The sequence below is a fragment of the Sus scrofa genome, chromosome 13, assembly GCF_054392235.1.
Source record: "Sus scrofa isolate SSC_HxYL_T2T_F1_AM1 chromosome 13, Sscrofa_HxYL_maternal_Yorkshire_Landrace_v2.0, whole genome shotgun sequence".
Classification (NCBI taxonomy): domain Eukaryota; kingdom Metazoa; phylum Chordata; class Mammalia; order Artiodactyla; family Suidae; genus Sus; species Sus scrofa.
Window position 1 is genome coordinate 86,683,223 of NC_139395.1, and position 27,507 is coordinate 86,710,729.

General features: G+C 46.5%; 1 protein-coding gene and 1 long non-coding RNA gene across 2 annotated transcripts; one reads left to right on the forward strand and one right to left on the reverse strand.

Moving 5' to 3' along the window:
* Nucleotides 1-1,564: 1,564 nt before the first annotated feature.
* Nucleotides 1,565-18,667, forward strand: RPN1 (ribophorin I). The gene is given in 10 exon segments (NM_214333.1): nucleotides 1,565-1,836; nucleotides 5,404-5,468; nucleotides 6,412-6,718; nucleotides 11,669-11,878; nucleotides 13,529-13,721; nucleotides 14,610-14,709; nucleotides 15,497-15,635; nucleotides 15,810-15,929; nucleotides 17,353-17,598; nucleotides 18,256-18,667. Coding segments are annotated over 10 exon segments (1,827 nt in total). The 5' UTR covers nucleotides 1,565-1,572; the 3' UTR covers nucleotides 18,439-18,667.
* On the reverse strand, nucleotides 16,066-27,507 carry LOC102160096 (uncharacterized). Its single transcript, XR_297711.4, has 3 exons — nucleotides 27,349-27,507; nucleotides 26,610-26,818; nucleotides 16,066-23,477 (listed from the first exon to the last, which is right to left on the reverse strand). It is a non-coding gene; the product is annotated as an uncharacterized LOC102160096 (long non-coding RNA).

The following is a 27,507-nucleotide window of genomic DNA, read 5'->3' on the forward strand; positions in this document are numbered from 1 at the left end:
TAGCTTCATGTGTTTGGAATCTGGATGCATTTCAGGGCTGACAAGTCCGCTCCTTAAAGTGCTAGAATAGGAGTTTCCGCTGTGGTGCAAAGGATCCACAGCATCTCTGCAGGACCAGGAAGCATGTTTGATTCCTGGCCTGACACAGTGGGTTTAGGATCTGGCCTTGCCACAGCTGTGGTGTAGGTCACAACTGTGGCTTGGATCTAATCCCTAGCCCAGCGGGAAATTCCATATGTTGCGGGGTGGCCAACAAACAAACAAACAAACAAAAACCATGCCACAACACTTGAGGCATGTCTTTGCTGTACAATTGTCACTTAGTGGAAAAAAATCAAAATGGTTCATTCATTTCAGGTTTGGTGGATGGCCCTAGATTTGCACCTGGCTATTGCCAAAACAACTTCCTTGTACAGCATTTTAATAGTGACTGTTAGATGTTTGACACTATCCATCCTGGCATGGGTGATGGGGAGTTAGGAAATCAGGTTTCTAGCCCCAGCTTTGCTCTTAAATAGCTGTGTATCTTTGGATAAATTACCCTCCCTGGACTTGTATTTCACTTTCAGAAAATAAGGATCGTATTGGGATAGCTAATGCTTCTTTTTGTCTGTGAAAATCTGGGGTTTTATTCAACAGCCTGGAGTAGTCCAAAGAGCTCCAGTTCAGGGTCAGTCTAGGTTTCCAAACAACCTGACATTTACTGACTTTGTTGTGTGTTTACTCATCTATACAGTAGGGGTAAATAGCATTTATAATAAAAAATTCATTTATTCATCCAATCAGTGCTAACTGGTCACTATGCCCCACATGCTGAGGTCCTGGGACGAACAGTCTAGACAACGTCCCTGCCCAGCAGAGCAAAACTTCTGTATAAGTTCCTTATTGATGCTGTAACAAATTACTGCAAACTCAGTGGCTTAAAATAACACCAACTTAAATCTATAGTTTCCTAGGATAGAAGTCGGAAACGGGCGTCACTGGGATAAAGACAAGGTGCTTTTGGTTTGTCCTATGTTTCTTGTGGTCTCCCTGAGGTGCATTTTCAGTTCTGTGGGCAGTATCGCAGGAGTGAGGTGCCCTTCTGGGTGTGGTACGTGACGTCACTACGTCCTTCGGTCGGTGATGTTAACCTTGGTCAAGGTGGTGTCTGCCAGGATTCTGGAACATCAATTTACTATTTACCCCTTTGTAATTACTAAGTATTGTAGGGGAGATACTTTGAGACTGTGCAGATGTCCTGTTTCTGCTTAAATTTTTGCTAAAGCTTTTACGTTCTCCGTTAGGGCTATATTCTACCCCATCAGGAAGCAGAAAAGCCACCGTCTCGGTGGGGAGTCGGAGGGTGGCGGGAGAGGCGGAGTGCCAGGGCTCCTTCCCGCGAGAATAGATCGGGAGTGCGCGCGCAGGCAGGCGCCCGGCGGGTCGCCTGTTGCCCTGGAGAAGGGGGTCCTCAGCCCTGGGCGCCGCCATCTTGGGATGCTGGCGGACCCAATGGTCAACTGCGTCGTGGCGGAGGCGGGGCGCAGGGGCGGGCTGGCGGGCGGCCTGAGGCTCAGCTCCATCCCGGCCATGGAGGCGCCCGCAGTCTGCCTGCTACCGCTGCTGCTGTTGCTCTGGGCCTGGGCCCCGGCGCCGGGCCGCGCCTCCCCCGAGGCGCTGCCGCTGGTCAACGAGGACGTGAAGCGCACGGTGGATCTGAGCAGCCACCTGGCTAAGGTGACGGCCGAGGTGGTCCTGGCGCACGCGGGCAGCAGCTCCTCGCCCCGCGCCGCCTCCTTCCTACTAGCCCTGGAGCCCGAGCTGGAGGCCCGCTTGGCGCACCTCGGCGTGCAGGTGAGCTGGGGCCGAGGCGGCGGGGACACGTCAGCACAGGCCGGCGGGCGGGGCTTGGGGTGCTGCTGGCCGGGCCGGAGCGCGATTGGCGAGCGAGGGTGGACTCTGTCCAGTGCGATCGGAAATGGAGCAGCATGTCCCCTGCTTCACGTCTGAATCGTTTGAAACCGTTGTTAATGTAACGCATTTCTTTTGGTCGCGATTTAACTCTTTAAAGGGTTTATTTCTTTTAGTTGAAAGAGTCATACAAGTAATACAGTACAGAAAGTGAAGTCCGGTTCTCTCCCCCTAGACCGGTTGTCATTCTCACGCTGAAGCAGTAAATGGCTCCCAAGTTTGCCTAATCAGTTTCACGCCTCTTGAGGAAGCTGTTGGCTTTGGGAATAGAGAGAATATACCTATGCAGAGGTTTGCTTTTTATTACTGCTTTCATTAAATAGCAGCCATTAAGTCATTACCCAGTTATTGGTTGGGAGAATAGTCATTACAGTGTCGTGTTTCTTCCAAGCACGCCTCTGTCTGACTGAGTTTGGAGATACAAAGCTACCTTTACAGAGATTATGCTTCTGAAATGACTCCTGTACCTTTCATGCCTTGTCTAAAATTTGAAACACAGTTTTGCTTAAAGGTTTGTGGAAAGATTAAAACTTCATTTGAATGTTTTGAAGGTTCAATCGCATTCTTTTATAAAAGCTAGTGCTGATTTAGTGAGGTTGCCACAGGATTACTATCTGGCCTTCATGCTGGAGAGTCTTACAGGCTGGGTTATTGTACTGGTGCCTTATTGAGACTTTATGTCAGGTACTATGGTAGATATTTTAAGTACATCCTCATTTAACTCTCATGGTAGCCCTTTGAGGTATACTGTTAGTGCACCTGAGGAGTCTGAAGTCTGGGAGGGGAAGCTGTATAACCCACTATGTGAGGTCTTCGAACAAAGAGTTGAGCTTTGGTTTAAGACTCTGTATGTTCTTCACTGTCTCATGTTGTCTCTTCTGGACTAGTTGGTTCAAAGGTAGGGTTCTGTTGGAGTATAAAACCTGCAGTCTCATCACCAGCTTTGCTCAGAGTCATTTTTTAGTTTGTAGTCCAAGAGAGAAACGTTAAATGGATGTATGTGCTTCCTTGCCCCTATCTCAGAGGGAAGCATAACAGCGATAATTTTAACCAAGAGGATGTGTATTTTCCAACAACTGACTTGGAGGCTGTGGTGAGGTTGCTAGAAAAATTTTCAGTGACCTATCTTCAGTCCTACATGTAGCACTTTAGGAGGTGGTGGAGGGGACCATGGTGATTACTGAGTAGGAGCCAGTGGTTCCTCATCTTTTTACTACCTAAAACATTATTTTTACACCCATTTGGATCCACATTTGAAATATTTTGTCTTTTTAATCTTTTATTAGTCTATTTTTTCTGGTTTACATATTTAGAGGTGATAATGATATTTCTTTGTCTTTTTAGGGCCATACCTGTGGCATGTGGAGGTTCCCAGGCTAGGGGTCTCATTGGAGCTGTAGCCTCTGGCCTATGCCACAGCCACAGCCAAACCAGATCCGAGCCTTGTCTGCAACCTACACCACAGCTCACGGCAGCGCTGAATCCTTAACACACTGAACGAGGTTAGGCCAGGGATTGAACCCGCAACCTCATGGTTCCTAGTCAGATTCGTTGCCACTGCGCCACAACAGGAACTCCAATAACGATATTTTTAAGAGAAATAAATCAACATATTACTGAACAGTGAGAGTTCCTGATAAGCACGAATATATTAGAATGTTCCCATAATGATAAGATTCTAGTGGAAGTAATGAAATTTATTGTTTTTATTAGGCTATACAACTTTGTTGAGAATGACTGTATGATTACTTTTAGACTTTTTGAAGTATTACACATAGCTTCCTCATTATAGCTTTGTATACCCTCTTGGAAATCAATGTTTCAGTCCTAAAAGGTGGTCTTAATTTTTTTTCCTTTGGTGGAGCTTAGGTTGGCAAAGAGATCAGTGGTGTGTGCATAAGTTTTTTCCTTATAATCTGTTCCACAATCTCATTCGAGATGTCTCCTCTTTCTCAGAAAGACCCTCAGCTTGTTGGCATTGGCATCCTTTCCCTGGTTGCACATTGGCTGCAATGAAGGTTGAGAATAAGGGGGGTGCGAGAGGAGTTCCCGTTGTGGGCACAGTGGAAACAAATCTGACTAGGAACCATGAGGTTGCGGGTTCAATCCCTGGCTGTAGCTGTGGTGTAGGCCAGTGGCTACAGCTCTGATTCTACCCCTAGCCTGGGAATCTCCATATGCTACAAGTACAGCGCTAAAAAGACAAAAAAAAAAGAAAAAAAAAGAATAAGGGAGTGTGCCACACAGTGGCCATTGCTTTTGCCATTGTTAACTATTTTTTTAAGGGTTAATTTATTATTTTTGTCTTTTTTTTTTTTTTTTGGTCTTTTTTTTGCCATTTCTTGGGCCGCTCCCATGGCATACGGAGGTTCCCAGGCTAGGGGTCCAATCAGCTGTAGCTGCCAGCCTATGCCAGAGCCACAGCAACATGGGATCCGAGCTGCGTCTGCAACCTACACCATAGCTCATGGCAACGCCAGATCCTTAACCCACTGAGCAAGGGTAGGGATCGAACCCGCGACCTCATGGTTCCTAGTCAGATTCGTTAACCGCTGCACCACGATGGGAACTCCTATTTTTGTCTTTTTAAGTTCCCACCCACAGCATATAGACGTTCCCAGGCTAGGGGTTGAATTGGAGCTGTAGCTGCTAGCCTACCCCACAGCCACAGCAACGTGTGATCTGAGCCACATCTGTGACCTACACCACAGCTCACGACAACACCGGATTTTCCCATTGAGCAAGGCCACAGATCGAACCTTGCATCCTCATGGATACTAGTCAGGTTTGTTACCACTGAGCCATGTTGGGAACTCCCCCGTTACCTTCTTTTGTGCAAGCAGAATCAGTTTTGGTCACGCCTGAGACTTTTCTACTGCAATAAATTAATACTGCTTTTTCGTTTGCATATGCATATTTGAATGTATATGAGGAATACACTCAAAAAGAAATCTTTCCGGCTTTTATATTTGTTTCAAGTGTACTTGGAGGAGTTCCCGTCATGGCTCAGTGGTTAACGAATCCGACTAGGAACCATGAGGTTGTGGGTTCGATCCCTGCCCTTTCTCAGTGGGTTAAGGATCCGGCGTTGCCGTAAGCTGTGGTGTAGGTTGCAGGTGCGACTTGGATCCCACGTTGCTGTGGCTCTTGTGTAGACCAGCGGCTATAGCTCCAATTCGACCCCGAGTCTGAATTGGACCCCAAGAGCGGCCTAAGAAAATGGCAAAAAGATAAAAAATAAAATAATAAAATCAAGTGTACTTGGAAATGTAATTTTAATTTTTATGTGTGCATTTCAGTTGAAAAATTGTTATCGGAACCAGAATACAATCTTTACAAAGTTCTGGTAGTTTGAATACTTTAATGTGTACATTCTGAGGCAGTTAGTTAATTGCTGACTTAAAACAGGCTGAAAGACAAAAAAGAATAACTTCCTTTGTCCTGTTACAGGTGAAGGGAGAGGATGAGGAAGAGAACAATCTGGAAGTGAGAGAAACCAAAATTAAGGGTAAAAGGTGAGCTGACAGTCAGAATATCTGTGTCTGTCTTGCCTTCTTTGGTTGGGAGGTTATCATCATGTCAGGGTTGGGATCAGAACTGGGAGAGTTGCTTACAACGTGCCTGGCATCTTTTCAGTTTACACAGTGCCATAGCAAGCAACAGGCTTCTGGGTTCTGGGCCCCAGGTATCATGTCTTTTCCAAACTCCTCATGCTGACACTGGATTCCTGTGAGAGTGGCAGTGTGTTTTAAGTTTTGGGTCTCCCACCTTCCCCTGCAGGGATATTTGGCCATGTATGTCTTTTAAAATGGAATCATACTGTGTCATCTGTAAACTGATTTCTGTTTTTTACATTGTATGTGGAAATTTTGTGTGTGTGTGTGTGTACATACCTGCAAGCATCTTTTTCATGACTGCAAACATTCTGTTGTGTGGCTCTAATGGAATGTTTTCAACTGTTACCTATTGTTGGATGTTTGTTTTTTTTTAATGCTCTTTTATTATTATAAGCACTCTTGAGATGTATGTCCAGACATCTGTCTTAAAGTGCTTTTTTTTTCTTCTTTTCTTTCTTCCTTCCTTTCTGTCTGCCATGCATGCAGCATATGGAAGTTCCCAGGCTAGGGGTCAAATCAGAGCCGCAGCTGCCAGCCTACACCTCAGTCACAACAACGCCAGATCAGAGCCATATCTCTTGCAGCTTGCAGCAATGCAGGATGCTTAACCCATTGAGCAAGACCAGGGATCAAACCCACATCCTCGTGGACACCATGTCAGGTTCTTAACCCTCTGAGCCACAATGGGACTCCCTTAAAATGCTTAAATTATCAGATCAAAGCTGATCTCTTAAAGGTAACTGCTTTTATCTCGGTACAGAATTTTGCTGTGACTTTGAGCTGCTGCTCTCTTTTCACTTCCCTAATCTCTCTTGATTATTTCTCTTGGTTCTTCCTCCAGCGGGAGATTCTTCACAGTCACACTCCCAGTTGCTCTTGATCCTGGGGCCAAGATTTCAGTCACTGTGGAAACCGTTTACACCCACGTGCTTCAGCCATATCCAACACAGATCACCCAATCAGAGAAACAGTTTGTGGTTTTCGAGGGGAACCATTATTTCTATTCTCCCTACCCAACCAAGTCACAAAGCATGCGTGTGAAGCTCGCCTCCCGAAACGTGGAAAGCTACACCAAGCTGGGGAACCCCACGCGCTCTGAGGACCTCCTGGATTACGGGCCTTTCCGAGATGTCCCTCCCTATAGTCAGGTAGGCATCCAGCCCACCCGTGTCTGCTTCAGAGCATCTCCTGGAGTGCGGACTAGTTGAGAGGCATGGGTAGAAACACAAATGTTCGGAGTTCCCGTCGTGGCGCAGTGGTTAACGAATCCGACTAGGAACCACGAGGTTACGGGTTCGGTCCTTGCCCTTGCTCAGTGGGTTAACGATCCGGCGTTGCCGTGAGCTGTGGTGTAGGTTGCAGACACAGCTCGGATCCCGCGTTGCTGTGGCTCTGGCATAGGCCAGAGGCTACAGCTCCAATTGGACCCCTAGCCTGGGAACTTCCATATGCCGCGGGAGCGGCCCAAGAAATAGCAAAAAGACAAAAAAAAAAAAAAACACAAATGTTCTAAGTTCATCCCCAGTATTTAACCTGCAGTGAAATGACTCCTCAGGCCTCACTGTTCTCATTCTGGGAGTACAGACAGAGGGTAGGGGTGAGGACCTTTCCTCTCCCATGAGGGGAGAAGGAAACAAGGCATTCTGGGTAGAGGCACGAGTGAGACAAAGGCCCCAAGATGGGAAAACCAAGCTGTGCTGTCCTTGTGGCCAGGGCAGGGGGTGGGCCCTAAAGGAAGAGGGAGCAATTCTGGCTTAAAAAAGATGTTGTTATGGAAAATTTCAAACATGTGGAAGTGCAGAGAATTGCAGGCTCACATCCATCCATCATTGAGGCTCAGCAGTTACCAAGCTTTGGCGACACTTGCTTTAGCTGCCTCTTCTTTCTCTTTCCTTCACTCTATACTCTCAGGATCCCATGGCATATGGAGATTCCCAGGCTAGGGGTCGAATTGGAGCTGTATCTGCTGGCATACGCCACAGCCACAGCAACGCAGGATCTGAGCTGCATCTGCAACCTACACCAGAGCTCATGGCAATGCCACATCTTTAACCCACTGAGCAGGTCCAGGGATTGAGCCTTTGTCCTCATGGATACTAGTCAGATTCATTAACTGCTGAGCCACGATGGGAACTCCAGCAGTGTTGATTCTATCATGTATGTTACATACCTAGTATTTATTTATAACTGGAAATTTGTACTTTTTGACCACCTTCAGCCAATTCTCCTGCCCTGGTAATTACAGATCTGATATCTGATAACTATGACTTTGGTTTTTGAAGTAGAATTGGCCTGCAACACTATGTTAGTTCCTCTTATACAACATAATGATTCAATATTTCTATACATTTCAAAATGATCAACACAGTAAGTCCAGTTCTGATGTCACTCTACAGAGTTACTACACACTTATAGACTATATTCCCCACATTATACATTTCATACGTGTCTCATTTATTTTGCAACTGGAAGGTTGTGCTTCTTAATGTCCCTCACCTACTTCTCCTCCAGTCCCCCGCCCCTCTGGCAAACACCTGTTTGTTCTCTAAATCTATAACTGTTTCTATTTTATTTGTCCATTTGTTTTATTGTTTAGATTCCACATTTAAGTGGAATTATACAGTATCTGTCTTTCTCTGGTTTATTTCACTTAGCATAATACCCTCTAGAGCCATCCATGTTATCTTAAATGGCAAGATTTCATTCTTTTTTTTTTTCTTTTTGTCTTTTGTCTTTTTAGGGCTGCACCTATGGCATATGGAGGTTCCCAGGCTAAGGGTCAAATCAGAGTTATTGCTGCCGATCTACAGCCACAGCAATGCCAGATCTAAGCTGTATCTGCGACCTATACCACAGCTCACAGCAACGCCGGATCCTTAACCCAGAGTGAGGCCAGGGATCAAACCCACAACCTCATGGTTCCTAGTCGGATTCGTTTCCACTGCGCCAAGACGGGAACTCCATGATTTAATTCTTTTTTAGTCCATTGTATGTGTCTGTGTCTCTCATATCTTCATGCACTCATCTGTTAATGGGCACTTAGGTTGCTTCCATATCTTGGCTAATGTAAAAGATGTGAACTTTGGGGTACACATATCTGTTCTCATTAATGTTTTCATTTTCTTTGGATAAATACCTAGCATAGAATAGCTGGGTTATATGGTAGTATTTTTAATTTTTTTTTCTTGCTTTTTTGCTTTTTTTAGGGCTGCACCTGTGGCAAATGGAAGTTCCCAGGCTAGAGGTCTAATCAGAGCTACAGCTGCTGGTCTAGGTCATAGCCACGAGGGATCTGAGCCTCGTCTGCAACCTACACTACAGCTTATGGCAACGCAGGATCCTTGACCCACTGAGCAAGGCCAGGGATCGAACCCGCATCCTCATGGATACTAGTCGGATTTGTTTCTGCTGCACCACAACAGGACTGCTGTTTTTAGTTTTTTTAAATATTATATATTTATTTATTTGTCCTTGCCTGCCACATGTGGAAGTTCCTGGGCCAGGAATCAAAACAGCAGCAACCCAAGCCACTACACTGACAATGTTGGATCCTTAACACACTGTACCACAAGAGAACTCTGCAGTTTTAATTTTTAAAGGAATCTCCAACTGTTTTCCATACTGACTGCCCCATGCCTGCCAAGAGTACGAGTGTTCCCTTTTCTCCACATCCTCAGTGATGCTTGTTATTTGTTATCTTTTTTTTTTTTTTTTGTCTTTTGTCTTTTTTTTGTTGTTGTTGTTTTGTTGTTGTTGTTGTTGCTATTTCTTGGGCCGCTCCCGCGGCATATGGAGGTTCCCAGGCTAGGGGTTGAATCGGAGCTGTAGCCACCAGCCTATGCCAGAGCCACAGCAACTCAGGATCCGAGCCGCGTCTGCAACCTACACCACAGTTCACGGCAACGCCAGATCGTTAACCCACTGAGCAAGGGCAGGGACCGAACCCGCAACCTCATGGTTCCTAGTCGGATTCGTTAACCACTGCGCCACGACGGGAACTCCTGTTATCTTTTGATAGTAGCCATTCTCACAGGTGTGAAGTGATACCTCACTGGGGTTTTGATTTGCATTTCCCTGAGGATGAGTGATGTTGAACATCTTTTCACTTACCTTTTGACCATCTGTATGTTTTCCTTGGAAAAATGTCTTTTCAGGTCCTCTGCCCATTTTTATTTTATTTTATTTATTTATTCTTTTTAGGGCTGTAGGTGCGGCATATGGACGTTCCCAGGCTAGAGGTCAAATCAGCTGCAGCTTCTGGCCTACACCACAGCCATAGCAATGCCAGATCTGAGTCATGTTTGCGACCTCACCACAGCTCACAGCAACACCAGATCCTTAACCCATTGATTGAGGCCAGGGATCAAACCAACATCCTCATGTATACTAGTCAGGTTCATTACAGTTGTGCCACAGTGGCAACTCCCAAGGATTAAATGAAATTATGTAATTATTTAGAGCTCATAGAAGAATGTCTGACACATATGTACATGTTAGCTGCATAAATGTTATCTAAAAAATCTCTTTTGTGAACTTTTCTAGTTAAAATTTTCTCCAGGTTAGAAAAATCCAGTAATGAATATTGTGTGTCTCCCTCAGTTTTGAATTATTTGTTAGTTCATTGGTGAGAGTTATTTCTTCACTAGGTCTTATATAAATTTTCTAGTGTTTTTTTTTTTTTTTTGTCTTTTTGTTGTTGTTGTTGTTGCTATTTCTTGGGCCGCTCCCGCGGCATATGGAGGTTCCCAGGCTAGAGGTATAGTCGGAGCTGTAGCCACTGGCCTACGCCAGAGCCGCAGCAACGCGGGATCCGAGCCGCATCTGCAACCTACACCACAGCTCACGGCAACGCCGGATCGTTAACCCACTGAGCAAGGGTAGGGACCGAACCCGCAACCTCATGGTTCCTAGTCGGATTCGTTAACCACTGCGCCACGACGGGAACTCCTAGTTATTTTTTTATTTACAACTTAATGATTTTATTTTATTGTAAAACTGTAAAAATTAGTTAAAAAATTAATTTAAAAAGTTCATTGTAGGAGTTCCTGCTGTGGCACAGTGGGTTAAGAATCTGACTGTAGGAGTTCCCGTCATGGCGCAGTGGTTAACGAATCCGACTAGGAACCATGAGGTTGCGGGTTCGGTCCCTGCCCTTGCTCAGTGGGTTAACGATCCGGCGTTGCTGTGAGCTGTGGTGTAGGTTGCAGACACGGCTCGGATCCCGCGTTGCTGTGGCTCTGGCGTAGGCTGGTGGCTACAGCTCCGATTCAACCCCTAGCCTGGGAACCTCCATATGCCGCGGGAGCGGCCCAAGAAATAGCAACAACAACAACAAAAGACAAAAAAAAAAAAAAAAAAAAAGAATCTGACTGTAGTGGCTTGGGTCACTGTGGAGACATGGGGTTCAATCCCTGGCCCAGTGCAGTGGGTTTAAGGATCTAGTATTGCCACAGCTGTAGCTCAGATTCAACCCCTGGCCTGGGAACTTCCACTTATCATGGGTGCAGTCATTTAAAAAAAAAAAAAAAAAAAAAAAGGCAAGCTCATCATAGAAGTTTGGAAAATAAAAGCTACAAGGACAAACTAGAAATAATCTATAATTTCTGCTTCCTATCTGATGAAATTCTCATGTGTATCATTTCAGGTTGTCTTTTTTCTCATATAGTTGCTATAATACACATAGAGAGGTTTTTTTAATTTTCAAATTTTTATTTATTTGCCTTTTAAAAAAAATTTTTTTAGGGCCACACCCACAACATATAGAAATTCCCAGGCTAGGGGTCTAATCTGAGCTATGGCTACTGACCTACGCCACAGCCACAGCAATGCTAGAGAGGTTTTTTAAAAAACAAGTCATGTTTATGTTGGAACCTAGAACAGTTTTGTGTAATCTTTCCAATTAATAATATATCATGACTCTTTCCATGTCATTACATTAGATACATCATAATTTAACCATTTTGTTGCATACATTAGATGTGTTGCAGTTAAACCATTCTAGAACTGATGTATAGGCTGTTTCTGGTCAAATTTGATTCAAGCTTGTGTTGATTACTCTGTCACCAAAACTTGGAAGTGTTTGTTTCCTTCCTCTCCAGGATACCTTTAAAGTACATTCCGAGAACAACAGCCCCTTCCTGACCATCACCAGCATGACACGAGTCATTGAAGTCTCCCACTGGGGTAATATTGCTGTGGAAGAAAATGTGGACCTGAAGCACACGGGGGCTGTGCTGAAGGGGCCGTTTTCCCGCTATGACTATCAGAGACAGCCAGACAGTGGGATCTCCTCCATCCGTTCTTTTAAGGTATGGAGTGTGTGACTTGGATGTTGGGAGAGACTATGACTATCACCTGTCCTTGCCTTTGCTTTTTGAAAGTAGCTAATTACTGACAGTTGTTGGGGTTGATTAGTGTTCAAGTAGTTGAGTAATGGTGGTAGAACCAAGAGAATCTTAAAAAACCCTATTTGTATAAGTAAGCCATGTTTTTAAAAGAAATTCTGAATACTGGAGGGAGTTCCCCTCATGGCACAGCGGAAGCAAATCTCACTAGGAACCATGAGGTTGCAGGTTCAATCCCTGGCCTAACTCAGTGGGTTAAGGATCCAGCGTTGCCCTGAGCTGTGGTATAGGTCACAGATGCAGCTCGGATCCTGCATTGCTGTGGCTCTGGCGTAGGCTGGCAGCTACAGCTCCTATTGAACCCCTAGCCTGGGAACCTTCATATGCTGTGGGTGCGGCCCTAAAAAGCAAAAGCAAAAAAAAAAAAAAAAAGAAATTTTGAATATTGGAAAAAGGAAAAACAGGCAAGAAAATAGTATTGCTAACACTCATGTATTTCCTTTTTCTATGCTGTTTTTTTTTTTTTTTTTGTCTTTTTGCTATTTCTTTGGGCCGCTTCTGCGGCATATGGAGGTTCCCAGGCTAGGGGTTGAATCGGAGCTGTAGCCACTGGCCTACGCCAGAGCCACAGCAACGCAGGATCCGAGCCGTGTCTGCAACCTACACCACAGCTCACGGCAACGCCGGATCGTTAACCCACTGAGCAAGGGCAGGGACCGAACCCGCAACCTCATGGTTCCTAGTCGGATTCGTTAACCACTGTGCCACGACGGGAACTCCTTTTTTTTTTTTTTTTTTTTTCTATGCTGTTTTTTTTAAAAAATTGATTATATTACTTATAGTTTTCTTTTTTTGTCTTATAAATGAAATCTTATAGGCATCTTCATGTACTTATGTATAATAGAAGACAAAAAAAGAAAAAGTAAAAATTTAAAAATAAACACAAAATATTAGGTGGAGAAACCCCCATAAACCACCTAGTGATTTGATGTCATTTCTTTTTTTTTTTTTTTTTTTTTGGCTTTTTAGGGCCACACCTGCAGCATGTGGAGATTCCCAGGCTAGGGGTCTTATCGGAGCTATAGCTGCTGGCCTACACCACAGCCACAGCCATGCCAGATCCCAGCCATGTCTGTGACCTACACCACAGCTCATGGCAATGCCAGATTCTTAACACACCGAGCAAGACCAGAGATCGAACCAGCGACCTCATGGTTCCTAGTCGGATTCATTTCCGCTGTGCCACGACAGGAACTCCTTTATGTCATTTCTTACATCTTTTGTTTCCCTTCCTACAAAATAAGTTATAGTTTATTTTTACCTTTGTACTAAGTCTTTAGCATTTACAGAGGTATTTATGAGTCTATTATTTACTGCTTAGAAGAATTTGGCTACTTACTAACCTTGATTGAGAAGTAGATGAGATAGCTAGAAATTCTGAAGCCTTTATGTTGGGGGGGGGTTAGATTTTTCTCAGAGTGTTAACAGTTTGGAGACTAGTGGCTTAAATGGGACTGTGATGAGGAGCTTGGTGCAGGAAGTCTTTTCTGGACTTAGGGTCCTTTCCTCTGAGTGGGTTTCCTGAGTCTTCAGAAGGTACATTCATTCTTGCAGACCATCCTTCCTGCTGCTGCCCAGGATGTTTATTACCGGGATGAGATTGGCAATGTTTCCACCAGCCACCTTCTTATTTTGGACGATTCTGTAGAGATGGAAATCCGGCCTCGCTTCCCTCTTTTTGGCGGGTGGAAGACCCACTACATCGTTGGCTACAACCTCCCAAGCTACGAGTACCTCTATAATTTGGGTCAGTCTTCAGTAGTTAGAGAATAGAGTTTTCTATTAATTTTCTATAGAAGAGAATTATTTTTTAATTTCCTGTTGGTTTGTTGTCGCACTGTTGTTCGTAAATTTTTTCCCAAGTTCTGTCACTTTACTGAATTTTTTAGTTCTGGTTTATATTGCTCTCTCATGGCTTGTGTTATTTTCATAATAACTTTAGCTGTTTGGAAATAATGGCAACAGCTATAACTGGTCCTGTGGGTCTTTCTGGCCTGCTTTCACTTTCTCTAGGGATGTTCTCCTTTTTGTTACTTTACATAACTCATTCTGTGTGGGGGTGTCTCTGTTCTTTTCTGTTGCTCACTTTTCATGTGAACTGGGAGGAGTGTAACCAGTGCCCTGCTGCCATGATGTCATGTGGACAAGCATGCTGGCCAGTCTGGGCTTTCCTGGAGCTCTGTAGCCCCTGTTAACACCATGTTGTTCCCCAGCATGCTGTCCTTGTGCGGGGTGCTGTCCTGGAAGAGGCACTCTGATGGCTTGTCCACTCTGAGCTACTTCCCATGGCTGCCCTGCTCTCCAGTGAAGTGTTGTCTGTGCGGTGGCCCTTCTGGTCTCAGGTCGGCCAGCTGCCCTGCCACCTGCCTCCGCCTTCACCTTCACAGACACTGACACCACAGGTCCCGTGGTCTGGGTGTTTTCTGCCTCTACTCCTTGGATTTGGGGTTCACGGAGATGCCTTGTTATTGAGGCTTGTTTTAAGTGTGGTGGCTCTATCTCTGTGCCACCACTTGTCTTCCAGTCTTCAGCCATTGAGACAGCATCTCATCACTTCTCTGTGTAAGATGAGGGCACTCTGCTCCTGCCCCCTTTTTGTTTTTCATGTCACTCCTGTGTCTGCTTACCCCTTCAGGAGACCAGTATGCACTGAAGATGAGGCTTGTGGACCATGTGTTTGATGAGCAAGTGATAGACTCTCTGACTGTGAAGATCATCTTGCCTGAAGGGGCCAAGTGAGTGTGACTTCCCTTCCTCTGTCCCCCTCTGGTGCTGGCCTCTTGGTATCCCAAGGGGACACTGTATTCCAGAACACAGAGGCGCTGACTGAGAAGCCTGGAGGCTTCCAGCAGAGTTTGAACAGAGGAGTAGGACTCAGTGAGGGCAGAGATAATCTCTGAGCTACCCCAGCACCTTGCCTTTATGACAGAGGCAGTACTCATAGCAGGCCAGACTGACAGCCTGGGTCTGGGGGGTGACCAAAAATAGGAAAGAATGTAGAGATGAGACAGCCAGTGCATTGTGCTGTGTTCATAGAAAGAGGAAGGATAATGGTGCGATGGCTTTGTCTTATCCTGGGCTTGCAGACCAGGTTCAGAAATGAAGAAAGGGTCTCAGATACTGTATCAAGTTTCCATGGTTACAGAGAGAGGGAGCTTCTTTGGCCAATTTAAGCAGAAACTCATGAATTTGGAAGGGTATGTGATCTCATAAAATGATGGCCTAAGTTAAAGAACCAGGCTTGAGAAAAGACAGAGCTGGAGCATCTCCAGGAATCCAGCTGGCAGAAACCCGTGGACATTCACAGGGCCACATGCTCTGTGTGTGGGGGACAAACACATGCTCGTACTCAGGCAGTAGCTCTGCTGTCTCCAGGTTGAGTGTTCCCTGTGCTGGGTGTGGGGAGTAGAGTAGAGCTGAATCATGACCCTGGAAGAACCCCTGGGCCTTGGTATCCACCCCATGAACCTAGTTGGTCAGTGCATTTCATATGAGGCTCAGCTCCATCCTAACTGCCTCCAGGAACATCCAGGTGGACAGTCCCTACGAGATCAGCCGAGCCCCTGACGAGCTGCACTACACCTACCTGGACACGTTTGGCCGCCCCGTGATCGTGGCCCACAAGAAGAACCTGGTGGAACAGCATATTCAGGACATTGTGGTATGAGCTCCACAGCCCTGCCCGCCTCCCCTGCCTTGCCTGGGGTGGTATGGGCACAACTGCCTCTGGGGACAGGGGTAGTGGCAGATGGTGTTGGCAGCCTGGACAGTGCGGGCCTGGTGAGGGCCTTCTGCCCCCAGGATTCCGAGTCTAGTGCATGTTCCTGGCCCCCAGGTGCACTACACATTCAACAAGGTGCTCATGCTGCAGGAGCCCCTGCTGGTGGTGGCCGCCTTTTACATCCTGTTCTTCACCGTCATTGTCTACGTCAGGCTGGACTTCTCCATCACAAAGGTACCTGCTTGCCACCACTCACATCGCCAGTATCTGTCCAACTTCATTAGTTCCCTAAGTGGCCTTCCTGATTTATTTTGCAAACATAGGCAGTTTAATTCTTACTTTCTTTTGTTCATAAACAGTAACAACAGTATATATCATATTTTTTACTTTATTTTTCACTTAACAGATATATCCTGAAAATCACCCTTTTTGGTTCATAGAAATCATTCTTCCAGGCATGTGGAAATTCCCGTGCAGTGATTGAACCCAGCCACTGTAGTGACAATACCAGATCCTTAACCCACTGAGACACAAGGGAACTTATCATGGTGTTTTTGTCTTTTAGGGCCACACCCAAGGCACATGGAGGTTCCTAGGATAGGGGCTGAGTCAGAGCTGTAGCCACTGGCCTACCACAGCCATAGCAACACCAGAACCAAGCCGCATTTGCAACCTACACCACAGCTCACGGCAACACCAGATCCTAAACCCACTGAGTGAGGCTAGGGATTGAACCTGCGTCCTCATGGATACTAGTCAGATTTGCTTAGGCTGTTTCCACTGAGCAATGACAGGAACTCCAGCCATGGTGTTTTTTTAAATAGCTTCAGAGGATTTCCATAGTATTGATGGGTCATAGTTTATTTAACCAATTTCCTATGTATACAACTCTCTGTTTTATCATTTTTTTCTTTTTATGGCTGCACCCATGGCATATGGAAGTTCCTGGGCTAGGGGCTGAATTAAAGCTACAGCTGAGGCTTATGCTACCACCAAGGCAACGTTGGAGCTGAGCTGTACCTGCAACCTACATTGTAGCCTGTGAAAACCCACTGAGAAAGGCCAGGGATCAAACCCACATCCTTACAGGGATATCAGGTTCCTAATCTGCTGAGCCACATGGGAACTTGCCATCTCTATTTGAAAGCATTGTGGGCCAAATCAGCCATCTGCAGACCAGGTTTAACCTTTTGAGTTGCTCAGAGCTTCTGCAGTAGAAGATCGAGAGATTCTGTAGTGTATATAGAGCCCCAGCTGGCTAAGGAGCTTGGCCTTCATCTTTTAGGCCTTGGAAACCCTTGAAGGTTTTAAGGAGGGAACAGGACATAGTAAAGGTCCTGGAAAATTTTCCCTGGCTGAGCTGGGATCTCTCCTCCCTCACTACCCCTTTCATGGCACACTCTGGTACCCCTTTCATGGCACACTCTGGCGTTAGTTTCCCTTTCACACCGTCTGTGACCTATTGGACTTGGGCATGAATGTCTGCTTCATCTTTCTGTCCCATCCTCCCTGTTGCTGAATGGGTCCAGAGTCAGTGTTGGCAAATTTGATTCTCTTTCCCAGAAGATGGACTTTCTTATGTGCACAGCTCTTTGTGCTCCTTGGGAGGTGGAAGGTCAGAGTGGACCTAGGCCTGGATGCGGTATCTCTCCCCTAGGATCCGGCTGCAGAGGCCAGGATGAAGGTGGCCTGCATCACAGAGCAGGTCTTGACCCTGGTCAACAAGAGAATAGGTCTCTACCGCCACTTTGATGAGACGATCAATAGATACAAACAGTCCCGGGATGTGTCCACCCTCAACAGCGGCAAGAAGAGCCTGGAGTTGGAGCACAAGGCCTTGACCAGTGAGGTGGCACTGCTACAGTCCAGGCTGAAGACAGAAGGCTCTGACCTCTGTGACAAAGTAAGTGTCTGCCTTTGCCGAGTCACCAGGCTCGCTGCCTGCCATGCCTGCTCTGGGAGTGTAGTGACTGTCTGGAGCACCTGCCCTTGCTTGCTGTTGGCCTGTGGGATGAGCGCCTGGTCATGGCCATGTTGCCTGGTGTTCCCTCTGGGGGTGAGATGAGAAGTTCTGGGGTCTCAGTTGAGAAGCTGGGTCTGGAGGAATTCTACCGGCTCCACCACACTGTCTGTCCATGTGGCCGCCCATGTTAAGAGCAGCTGCTACTTCTCCTGGAGACCAGACTGGACAAGGCTCCAGGCTGTTTGGGATTTAGATTTAGAATCAAGGGTTTGAATCCAGGCTCTGGTTCAGACTTTGTAAACCTGGGTAAGTTACCTACCTTGTGTGCCTCATTTGGGAAGGTAACAAATGTTCAGAGTGCCCACATATACATGTCTTCGTGCCATGGGGTTGTGTATTTTCACACTGGATCCTTCCAGTCTCTTGACACCTGGGTGGGAATGGTGTAGGCACTGGCTCACAGGGGCCAGAGCTTGTAGGGGTGAGGCTGGCATCTCCCTGCGCAGCAGCCCCTTTGCCCCGGGTTGTGGTGGGCCTGCAGGGGCACAGGAGGGGGAGGACCCATCTCAAGCTCTGCCCTGCTCTTGCCTTGGCCAGGTAAGCGAAATGCAGAAACTGGACGCACAGGTCAAGGAGCTGGTACTGAAGTCAGCGGTGGAGGCCGAGCGGCTGGTGGCTGGCAAGCTCAAGAAAGACACATACATTGAGAATGAGAAGCTTATCTCGGGAAAGCGCCAGGAGCTGGTCACCAAGATCGACCACATCTTGGATGCACTGTAGCCATGTACTTACTTTAAGAAGGCAGAATGGGGGTGGTGACCACCCAGGCCAGCAAATGCTGGCTTCTGTGTCCTGCAGAAGACCTTCAAGGAAGAGAGAAGCCAGGCCCTGCCTCAGGCAACACAAGAAGCTTAGTTGTTGTCCCCAGAGTTTTCTTTTTTCTTTTTTCCAAAAAACTACCACCACTTAAATCCCATTAAAAACAAAATATTTTTGTGTTTTGAAAAAAGAAATTTTTGAGTCGGTTTTGTTTGTTCTGAAGCCTAGGATATTCTTTTTGCCTGTAAGTCCCTTGTTTTATGCCCTTCTAATTTCTGATGTTTGGGTATTTTATAAGCATTTGTGTTTTTTAAAGTGTGTGTGGCCAAATGAAAATAAAGTTGGGACTGTGAACATCTGTTTTGTTCTGTTAAAAATCTCTTGTAACTTAATTCTTAACTTTGGGGATGGTACTTCCATCAAGTGGGTTTTTTTTTTTTAATTTTCCCACTGTACAGCAAGGTGATCAAGTTATCCTTACATGTATACATTACATTTTTTTCCCCACCCTTTGTTCTGTTGCAACATGAGTATCTAGACAAAGTTCTCAATGCTATTCAGCAGGATCTCCTTGTAAATCTATTCTAAGTTGTGTCTGATAAGCCCAAGCTCCCGATCCCTCCCACTCCCTCCCCCTCCCAAGTGGTTTTTTTGATGGGGGGGGATCAACACCTGCATTATATGGAGCTTCCCTGGCTAAGGGTCCAATTGGAGCTACAGCTACCAGCCACAGCCATAGCCACAGAGGATCTGAGCCTCATCTGTGACCTACACCATAGCTCATGGTAATACCGGATCCTTAACTCACTAAAGAGGGCCAGGGATCGAACCTAAGTCCTCATGGATCCTAGTCAGGTTCATTACCACTGAGCCACAACAGGAACTCCTTTATCAAGTGCTTTTTAATCCACTAAATAATAGATTTGCTTCTGAGAGCTAGTTTGAATGGCTAGTATTGGTTACATTTTACATAATACTGAGGCCACAAACATCAAGTGCCCTAGGTAAGGTCCCAGAACAGAGCTGTGGGGTGGAATACTTGTGTTGGGCTCTTGTAGGCACTAAAGAAACACTGAACAGAGATGGCTCGCATGGGAAGACCAGCAGTCACAAGATTAACAGCTTCACAGATCAACCATCACAAGCAGACTCTGTGAGCCAAAGGGACATGGTCCCCTGATGGGATGTGCTGGAGAGCACAGGATAGGAATGGTAAGGAGAAATTTTCCCTGAGAAAGTGGCATGGTACTTGCCAAGGCCCTGGGGCAGGCTGGGGCTTGAGGACCTGGAGGGAATGCACAGAATATAGTAGAGTGTAAGACATGGGGCTGCAGAGCTGGAAGAGCCCAGACAAGGTAGGGCTCTTGCAGGTCTGTCAAGGCTTTTGCCCTTATCCTAATATCAAGGGAAGACTGACAAGTGTGCGACAGACATGCTTAGATTTGATTTTTGCTGAGAATGAACTGAAGACCACAGGTCAATGTGGGAGAAAACCTGAGAGCCTGTTACAATCCAGGCAGAAGTTGAAGGCTTGGGCCAGGCTGGTGTAGGGACATGGATGGCGGGGAGAGATCTGGGAGTGAGTGCCCTATTTCCTTCCCAACTCTGCACCTGGAGTGTACACCTTGTCCTTACCTAGTTAAGTCCCGCTTGTTCTTCAAGGAACAGCTTAATGTACTGTCTCTGGGAAGACTTCCATGACTTGCAGAACCATCCCGTCACATCCTCATTCTTCCCTGCACCCCTCCTTCAGGCCCAATTGCACAGTGAGAAAGTATGCAATTATGACAGGGCAGAGGTTTTGTCTGATATGCTCCCCCGTGCTGTCAGTTAATTTTCAGACCAGTGGATGACATGTACCCAGTGGCTTAATGTGTGCCTTGAACATGGGTGGGGTGGGTGGAAGGATGGCTGTAACATTCATTCAATGTGGTGAAGTCCGTACAAGGCCGGTTGTGAGGATGATGATGATAAGCTGTTTCAGTCATGGGGAGGGGGATGTGCCCAAGAGTCCAAGTTGGGTGTCTATGAGACCTAGGTATTCTAGCCTGCAGCTCGAAAGACACATCAGCCACCTGGAGCATGGCGCTACCCCCAAGCTGAAAAGGAGGTGAGAGAGCAGGACCATATAGTGTTTCAAGACAAGCAGAAGGAAGGTTGTGGGATTTAGGGGTTGGTCACTGGGGGGTAAGGTGGGGAATGGGCGTGGGGCTGAGGGAGGCTTCCTTCCAAGCCAACCATGGGAGGGTGGTGCAGCTGAAAGGTTCAGGACGGAAGAGGTTCAAGTGTTAAATGCCTTCGGGAAGTATGCAGTGGGAAGGGGAAGCTCAGGAGTGTTGGAGAAAACTGATCCCAGCTCATACGGTTAGTGTCAGAAAGTAAGACACACGAACATGGGGAGATCTCGACAAGGCTCTTTACTTATGCAGAAGGGCGCAAGTGCTCCCAGTTCAGGACCAGCAGGCAAGCGACCAAGCACACACGAAGAAGGAAGAACCCATTATTTATTCCTAACACAGGCAGTACGTCTGTCCCCTTCCCACTGGTAAGGTCAAGGTGCACATTTTTCTAGGTTGGCTAATTTGAAACAAACGGTTACTGGGAGGAGAGGGAAAAGGGGAGAGGGGTGGAGGAGGGAGTCTCAGACAAAGCAGGAACAAGATGGAGTAAACAAGGCTTCCTTTGATAGAAAAGACATATGTTAATTCTCACAATTTCCCCCTTTCATTTTTTTTTTTTTATCAGATATTCTTTTCTTCAAACTCTGTGAGCATAGTTTGACTTTCATTGTGTCCATTAATAGTATATTGGTTTGGTAGGGAGGAGGTCCCATTTGTTTTGTTAGGTCCCATTTGTTTGTTAATCTTTCAGTACGTCCCTTGGCACGAGTAATTATACAACATCCAACTAAGACAAAGACACTGATCACACGACAATTAGATGGCTAAGGACTGAAGTTATTAGTCCCTTATATTTTCCAAGCCAATTTTCTAAAAGGTCTGTGAAGGGGTCATTAATACCAGAATTTTCTGAAAGTTCATCTGCTAAGGTCGTTAGTCTGCACAGGGCCTTGGTGGTGGTGCCATCTGGGGCAGTGTTATTGGGAATGAAGATGCAGCACTGGATACTCATCATTACACAGATCCCACCCTTTTCTGTCAGCATCATGTCTAAGGCAAGTCTATTTTCCCATGCCATCTGACTGGTTGGTCCCAGCTGTTTGGCTATTCCTTTAATGGCATCTTTAGTGTAAATAATGAAATCTTTGTTGATTGTAATAGATGTAGTTTATCCAATAAACAGTTTTGTTTATGGTTGACCACTAAAAGACAACAAACCAGGCTATTTGATTTCTTGCCTTAAATTCGTTTGGAACGCTGAGTCAATATAGACCTGGGGTCAAAGGACCACCCCCAGGGGTGATGTCTCACTTTCTTTGGATTGGTTGAGTTTGTAATTGGGGCCTAAATGCCAGGGTGAAAGGGATGGCCAATTGCACCAAAGTACAGGTGCCACTCCAGTTTTCCAGAAGGGTGCTCATTAGTGGACCCCCACAATACTACCAGACATCTGCCTGGGGGCCACTCAGAACTGGGATTTATTGTGGAGTGTTGTAGGAATGGCTATCACTGCACCTGGTCACACTGCCTAAGAAAGTTGCCTTTGCCTATTGATCTAGCTAGACACGAGAAGTTGATGTTTTCATTTGGCGGCTGAACAGTTCTTGGGGGCTGACCCGCAGAACTTCCGACCTCAGGGAATAGCAGTGACAAAGTCCGATAGGACTTGTTATTCTAAGCTGTTTTGTCCTGGAAGAGGGCCAACATATATTCAAGATCCCATGGATCTGATGACCATCCCAGAAGAAAGGGAACCACTTGGGCCTCTGGTCTCCCTGTGGCACAAACATTAACAGTCGATTTTGTGTAGGTGTCCACAGAATATTTTTATCCATTCCAACCAGGCATTTGTGTCCCTTATCCTGTTTCTATCTGAATTGTTTGTTTGAGATTGATAATTTTGACTACTTTAGCTGTGTTAGGATTATTTTGAGGGCATGGGGTTGGGGGAAGGTGAGGGTCTACGGGAAGAAGTAGAGCTTGGAGGCCAGGAAGGAAGAGTATTTGGTTGGGTTGAAGGTACCAATCTAAGAGCCACTCATCCCACTGGGTCCGTTCCAGAAACATTAGCTCCTAAACTGTATATACGAGTTGCCACTTCTGGTGGCTGGGCTAGTGTAGCTGGATTGTTGATAGTCAGTAAGATTGGATTACATGTTAAGTGGGTACAATTAACTGGAAGCTCTCCCCTTGAGAGATGAATCTTGTCCTTTAATGCCTGTAAGTCATGAGTATGGGGGAATGTCCACCCCTGGTACTGGTGGTCCACCAAATATCACTCCAATTTGTATACATGGGTATGTATACTCCCGTCTTCCCCCTTGTCTATACAGTTCTTGTGGGCTAAGTTCTGGACAAAGATATTTATGGATGACAGCTGTTTTTGATTTTCTAGAGTTCCACAATCTAGGACCTGACAAGCATTAAATTTTATGACTACTGGGTTAGGAGTCTGGGTCAAGTTAATAATTAATTTGGGTGGATAACCTGCCCATAATCCCAGGCCCCAATAATATCTCAGGGTTAGGGGATCCTATGATCCACCCTGAATACCAGACATTAATGATCCCCAAATAGTCATTCATATTAGGAATAAGTTTAAACCCTTTTTGAACCAACCAGGTTTCGGTGGTTTCCAGAAAAGTCACCCACAGCCTTTTGTCTGTTATGGCGCCCCCCTTTTTTACCTGGGTGTGGTGAGTCCATCCTCACTCGGCCATTTGAACTGCAGTTTTGGTGGTCAGCAACATGAGGAAAGGTCCCTTTCAGGTTTGTTGGAGTTTGTCTTCTTTCCATGATTTGATTAACACGTAGTCTCCAGGCTGATGTGGATGGACTGGGAAATCAATTGGTGGAGTCTGGGCTAGTAATCCCTTTTGTCTGAGAAAACGAAGAGTGGAAGATAGACCAAGTGCATTAATTCTTTAACAATTGAATCTCTGAGGAGTTCCTGTTGTGGCGCAGTGGTTAACGAATCCGACTAGGAACCATGAGGTGTGGGTTCGGTCCCTGCCCTTGCTCAGTGGGTTAACGATCTGGCGTTGCCGTGAGCTGTGGTGTAGGTTGCAGACGTGGCTCGGATCCTGCGTTGCTGTGGCTCTGGTGTAGGCCAGTGGCTACAGCTCCGATTCGACCCCTAGCCTGGGAATCTCCATATGCCGTGGGAGCGGCCCAAAGAAATAGCAAAAAAAGACAAAAAAAAAAAAAGACAAAAAAAAAAATTTGATCTCTGAAAAAAAAAATAAATAAAAATTGATCTCTGGTTTCAAAGGTAGGCAGATCGGATGATCTACCCAGATAAGGAAGTGCATATAACATTTCATATGGAGACAGACCGATGTCTTTCCAGGGAGTGGTTCTGAGTAAAGCAATGGGGAGACATTCGGTCCAGGGTAGCCGGGTTTCTAGCATTAGCTTAGTTAGGTGAGTTTTAAGAGCTTGATTCATTCTTTCAATTTGACCAGAAGGGGTATGTGTGCCTCGGGATATGATATTCCTATTTAATATGTAATTCTTTGGGTAGTCCCTTTATTATTTGAGCCGTAAAATGACTTCTGTTATCTGACTCTATGTTTTCAACCATCCCACATCTGGGAATTTGTTCTAATAAGGCCTTTGTTACATAACTGGTTGTGGCAGTGGGTAATGGGACAGCCTCCACCCAATGAGTTAGATGGTCTACGACTAAGATATTTGAGTCGCCCTGTTTGGGGCATTTCAGTGTAGTCGACTTGGATACTCTGGAAAGGCCTTAAACTGAGAGACCTTCCTACGGTAACTGTTTTCTATGAAGTCTTTTAAATATTGGTCTTTCTGAACATTTTAAGCAACCTTCTATTACCTGTTTAGCTACTATGTAAATACTGGCACACCCATAGACCCTTAAGACTGTGTCACACATGGCTTGGGGTCCCCAGTGGCTCCCTTGGTATAGGTATGATAGAGTTTCTCTCCTAAGGGGTTTGGATAGCATTTCCCTCCTGTCTGGGAGGAACCATCTTCCCTGAGCATCAAGCTAAGCCCTAGCTGATGTAGCTCTTCCGTCTTTTTCTGAAAAGGAGGGAATTATTTTGGGAAGGGAGGGAGTAAGATCAAAGATGGGGACCTCTGATTCTAATGTTACCCTCTTGGCTTCCTCATCTGCAAGGGAGTTTCGGCATGCTTCACATGAGACCCCCTTTTGGTGGCCTGGCACATGTACTACCGCTGTTTCTTCTGGGAGCTGGAGGTTGTCAAGTACCTGTGTGATTAATTCTCCATGTATTAATCCCTGTCTCTTATTTTTAATAAGCCCTCTAATGGTTTATCCTTCCAATCCTCTATCTTTTGTAACTTTTTGGAAATATCTGGCCAACTATTAGCTATGAAATGAAGTTTGAACATGCCCTGTCCTAGAGGGTCGGTGGAATCTCTTCCACCATATCTTCTCATTTGAGCTTTGAGTCTGCAAAAATTCAGCTGACCCCTCCTCTTTACCTTGCTGTACTTCAAACGCCTTAGATACACTTTGAGTCCAAGGTAGGCATCTCTAATTCCCTAAATTATTTCTCAAGTCTATCATATGCCCCTGGTGGGTGGCATTATCACTGTCCCACCGGGGTCCTCGCTGGGAAATTTAGTTTCTGCCAGAACTTCCCCAGCCTGGGGAGGGTGGGTTCACTCCCACAAGGCCATAGCTGCCCTTCAAATCATCCCCCTTTCTTCCCCGGAAAATAGAATGCTCAAAATAGACATTAAATCGGACCATGTATAGACTTGTGGTCCAGGGAACTGACCCACGTGATCCATTACCCTGTATGGGTCCTCCAACAATGGCCGCAATTCCCTCTTTAACCCCAGTGCTGGTTGAAGGGGCATTTACATATCCTATTCCACCCCCACCCAAGGGAACCTCTGGTAGTGGGAATAGTGGCTGCGGCTCTTCTTGTTGGTCCCCAGGGGCACTGGAGGGAAGCGGAAAATTTCAAATGTCCTGACATTGTTTTAACTCTCGCCTAAGCCTGGAACAAGGCCTTGTCACATCCTTTGGTTTTGTTGAGGCGGTGGATTCTGACCTTGTGGATGGCGGCAGCGGGTCTGCACAGTGCGTCCTGGACCCCTCTCCCTTCTGTGCGTCCCTAGTGGCAGCTGTTGTGGGATTGAGGCCAGCTCCATTTTGGGGACTGTAAGGTGGAGGAAGGGAGTCAAGGGGGGGGGTCCCATGGAAGGGAGGAGGTCTCAGAATGTTCTTGGGTTTCTGCCTCATTTCCGTTCTGTTCCCGTGTTCTGAGAGGAAATAAGATGACCAGTCCCTGCCGCCAACAGAGAGTATAGTCAGTTTCCTCCTGGGACCCCTATGTCTTGTCCTGGACAAACTGAATGAGCAGTTAACAGACCCAATCCTCGTCCAATCTAAACTTTGGCCAGAAGACAGATGTGGCGAGAACAGCTGTCTGTGTTCAGATAAAACATTTAATCATTCTTCCCTTCTTTTTGTTCTTCGTCCGTGGATTGTCACCCCAATACTTTTAACATCAATCCCAGAGGACTGTCCAAAGGAATCTGGATCCTCCTCCATCCAGAAAGCCTCCAAGTGGAGGTGTGGGTCAGGAAGTTTTACTTCCCATGTGCCTGGGATAGTGCTCTGATTCTCTGACTTCACCCAAAATCTCTGGTCTTACCCAAGACCTTTTTTTGGTCTTCTTGTCTTTTCTAGGGCTGCACCCTTGGCATATGGAGGTTCCCAGGAGAGGGGTCTAATCAGAGCTGTAGCTGCCAGCCTACACCACAGCCACAGCAACACCAGATCCAAGCCACATCCGTAACCCACACCACATCTCATGGCAACGCCGGATCCTTAACCCACTGAGGAAGGCCAGGGATCCAACCTGCAACCTTATGGTTCCTAGTCGGATTCATTTACCACTGAGCCACGACAGGAACTCCTCCCCTAAGACCTTTTGAGGCTTACCGATCCCTTTCTTCGACCATCAAAGAGAGACTCAGTTGCCCCCACAACACGACCTTGCCTACCTTGGTCTGTGCCTGGAGTTGCCTGGTCGCTGCGGTTGCGGTTTTCCTCAGACTGTCCTCCTGCACAGTCGAGAACCCTCCAGGAGTTTGAAGTTCACAGGCACGGACCTCTCAATTCAGGGCCACCGCAAAGGGGGCCGTGGGATGTGGCTCCCCTCCTCGAAAATACGCACTCAAGTGGACCTCGAATCCTGGATGAGCCCCCAAAACTGTTGGGGAAAAGTGACCCCGGCTCAGATTGTCAGTGTTGGAAAGTAAAATACACGAACACGGGGAGATCTTTACCTCTGAAGAAGGGCGCAAGTGCTCCCCTTCGTGACCAGCAAGCAAGTGAGCAAGCTCACATGAGGGAAGAACCACTACTCATCCTCAATGCAGGTGGTACATCTGCCCCCTTCCCATTGGCCAGGCCAGGGCGCAAATTCTTCTAGATTGGCTAATTTGAAACAAACTGTAACTGGGAGGAGAGGGAAGAGGGGAGGGGTGGAGGAGGAGGGGGTCTCAGGCACAGCAAGAACAAAATGGAGCAACTAAAGCTTCCTTTGAGAGAAGACATATTTACTTCTCACAAGAGGATGAAAATAATGGCGTACAGTCGGAGGTTTCCGAGGCCGGGAGGGTACAGAGGACGCTCGCTGCAAAGCGGGGGTGGCGGGGTCCTCGGTCCATCACCTTTGAGGCGGGCAGAGCTTATCACCCGCGATGAGGGTCCCAAGAGCTAACACGTGAAGGCACTTACTTCATGGCTGCTCCTTCAGCATGCACACTGGTTCCTCCTAAGAGCTTTTGGCCGCGCCGGTGCCTCAGTGCTGCTCTTCCCTGGGCCGGGGCTACGGCCCCTAAAGCGTCGGGACAGCGGGTCCTTCAGTCTTCCCGCCAGCTTAGTTCAGATAAATCC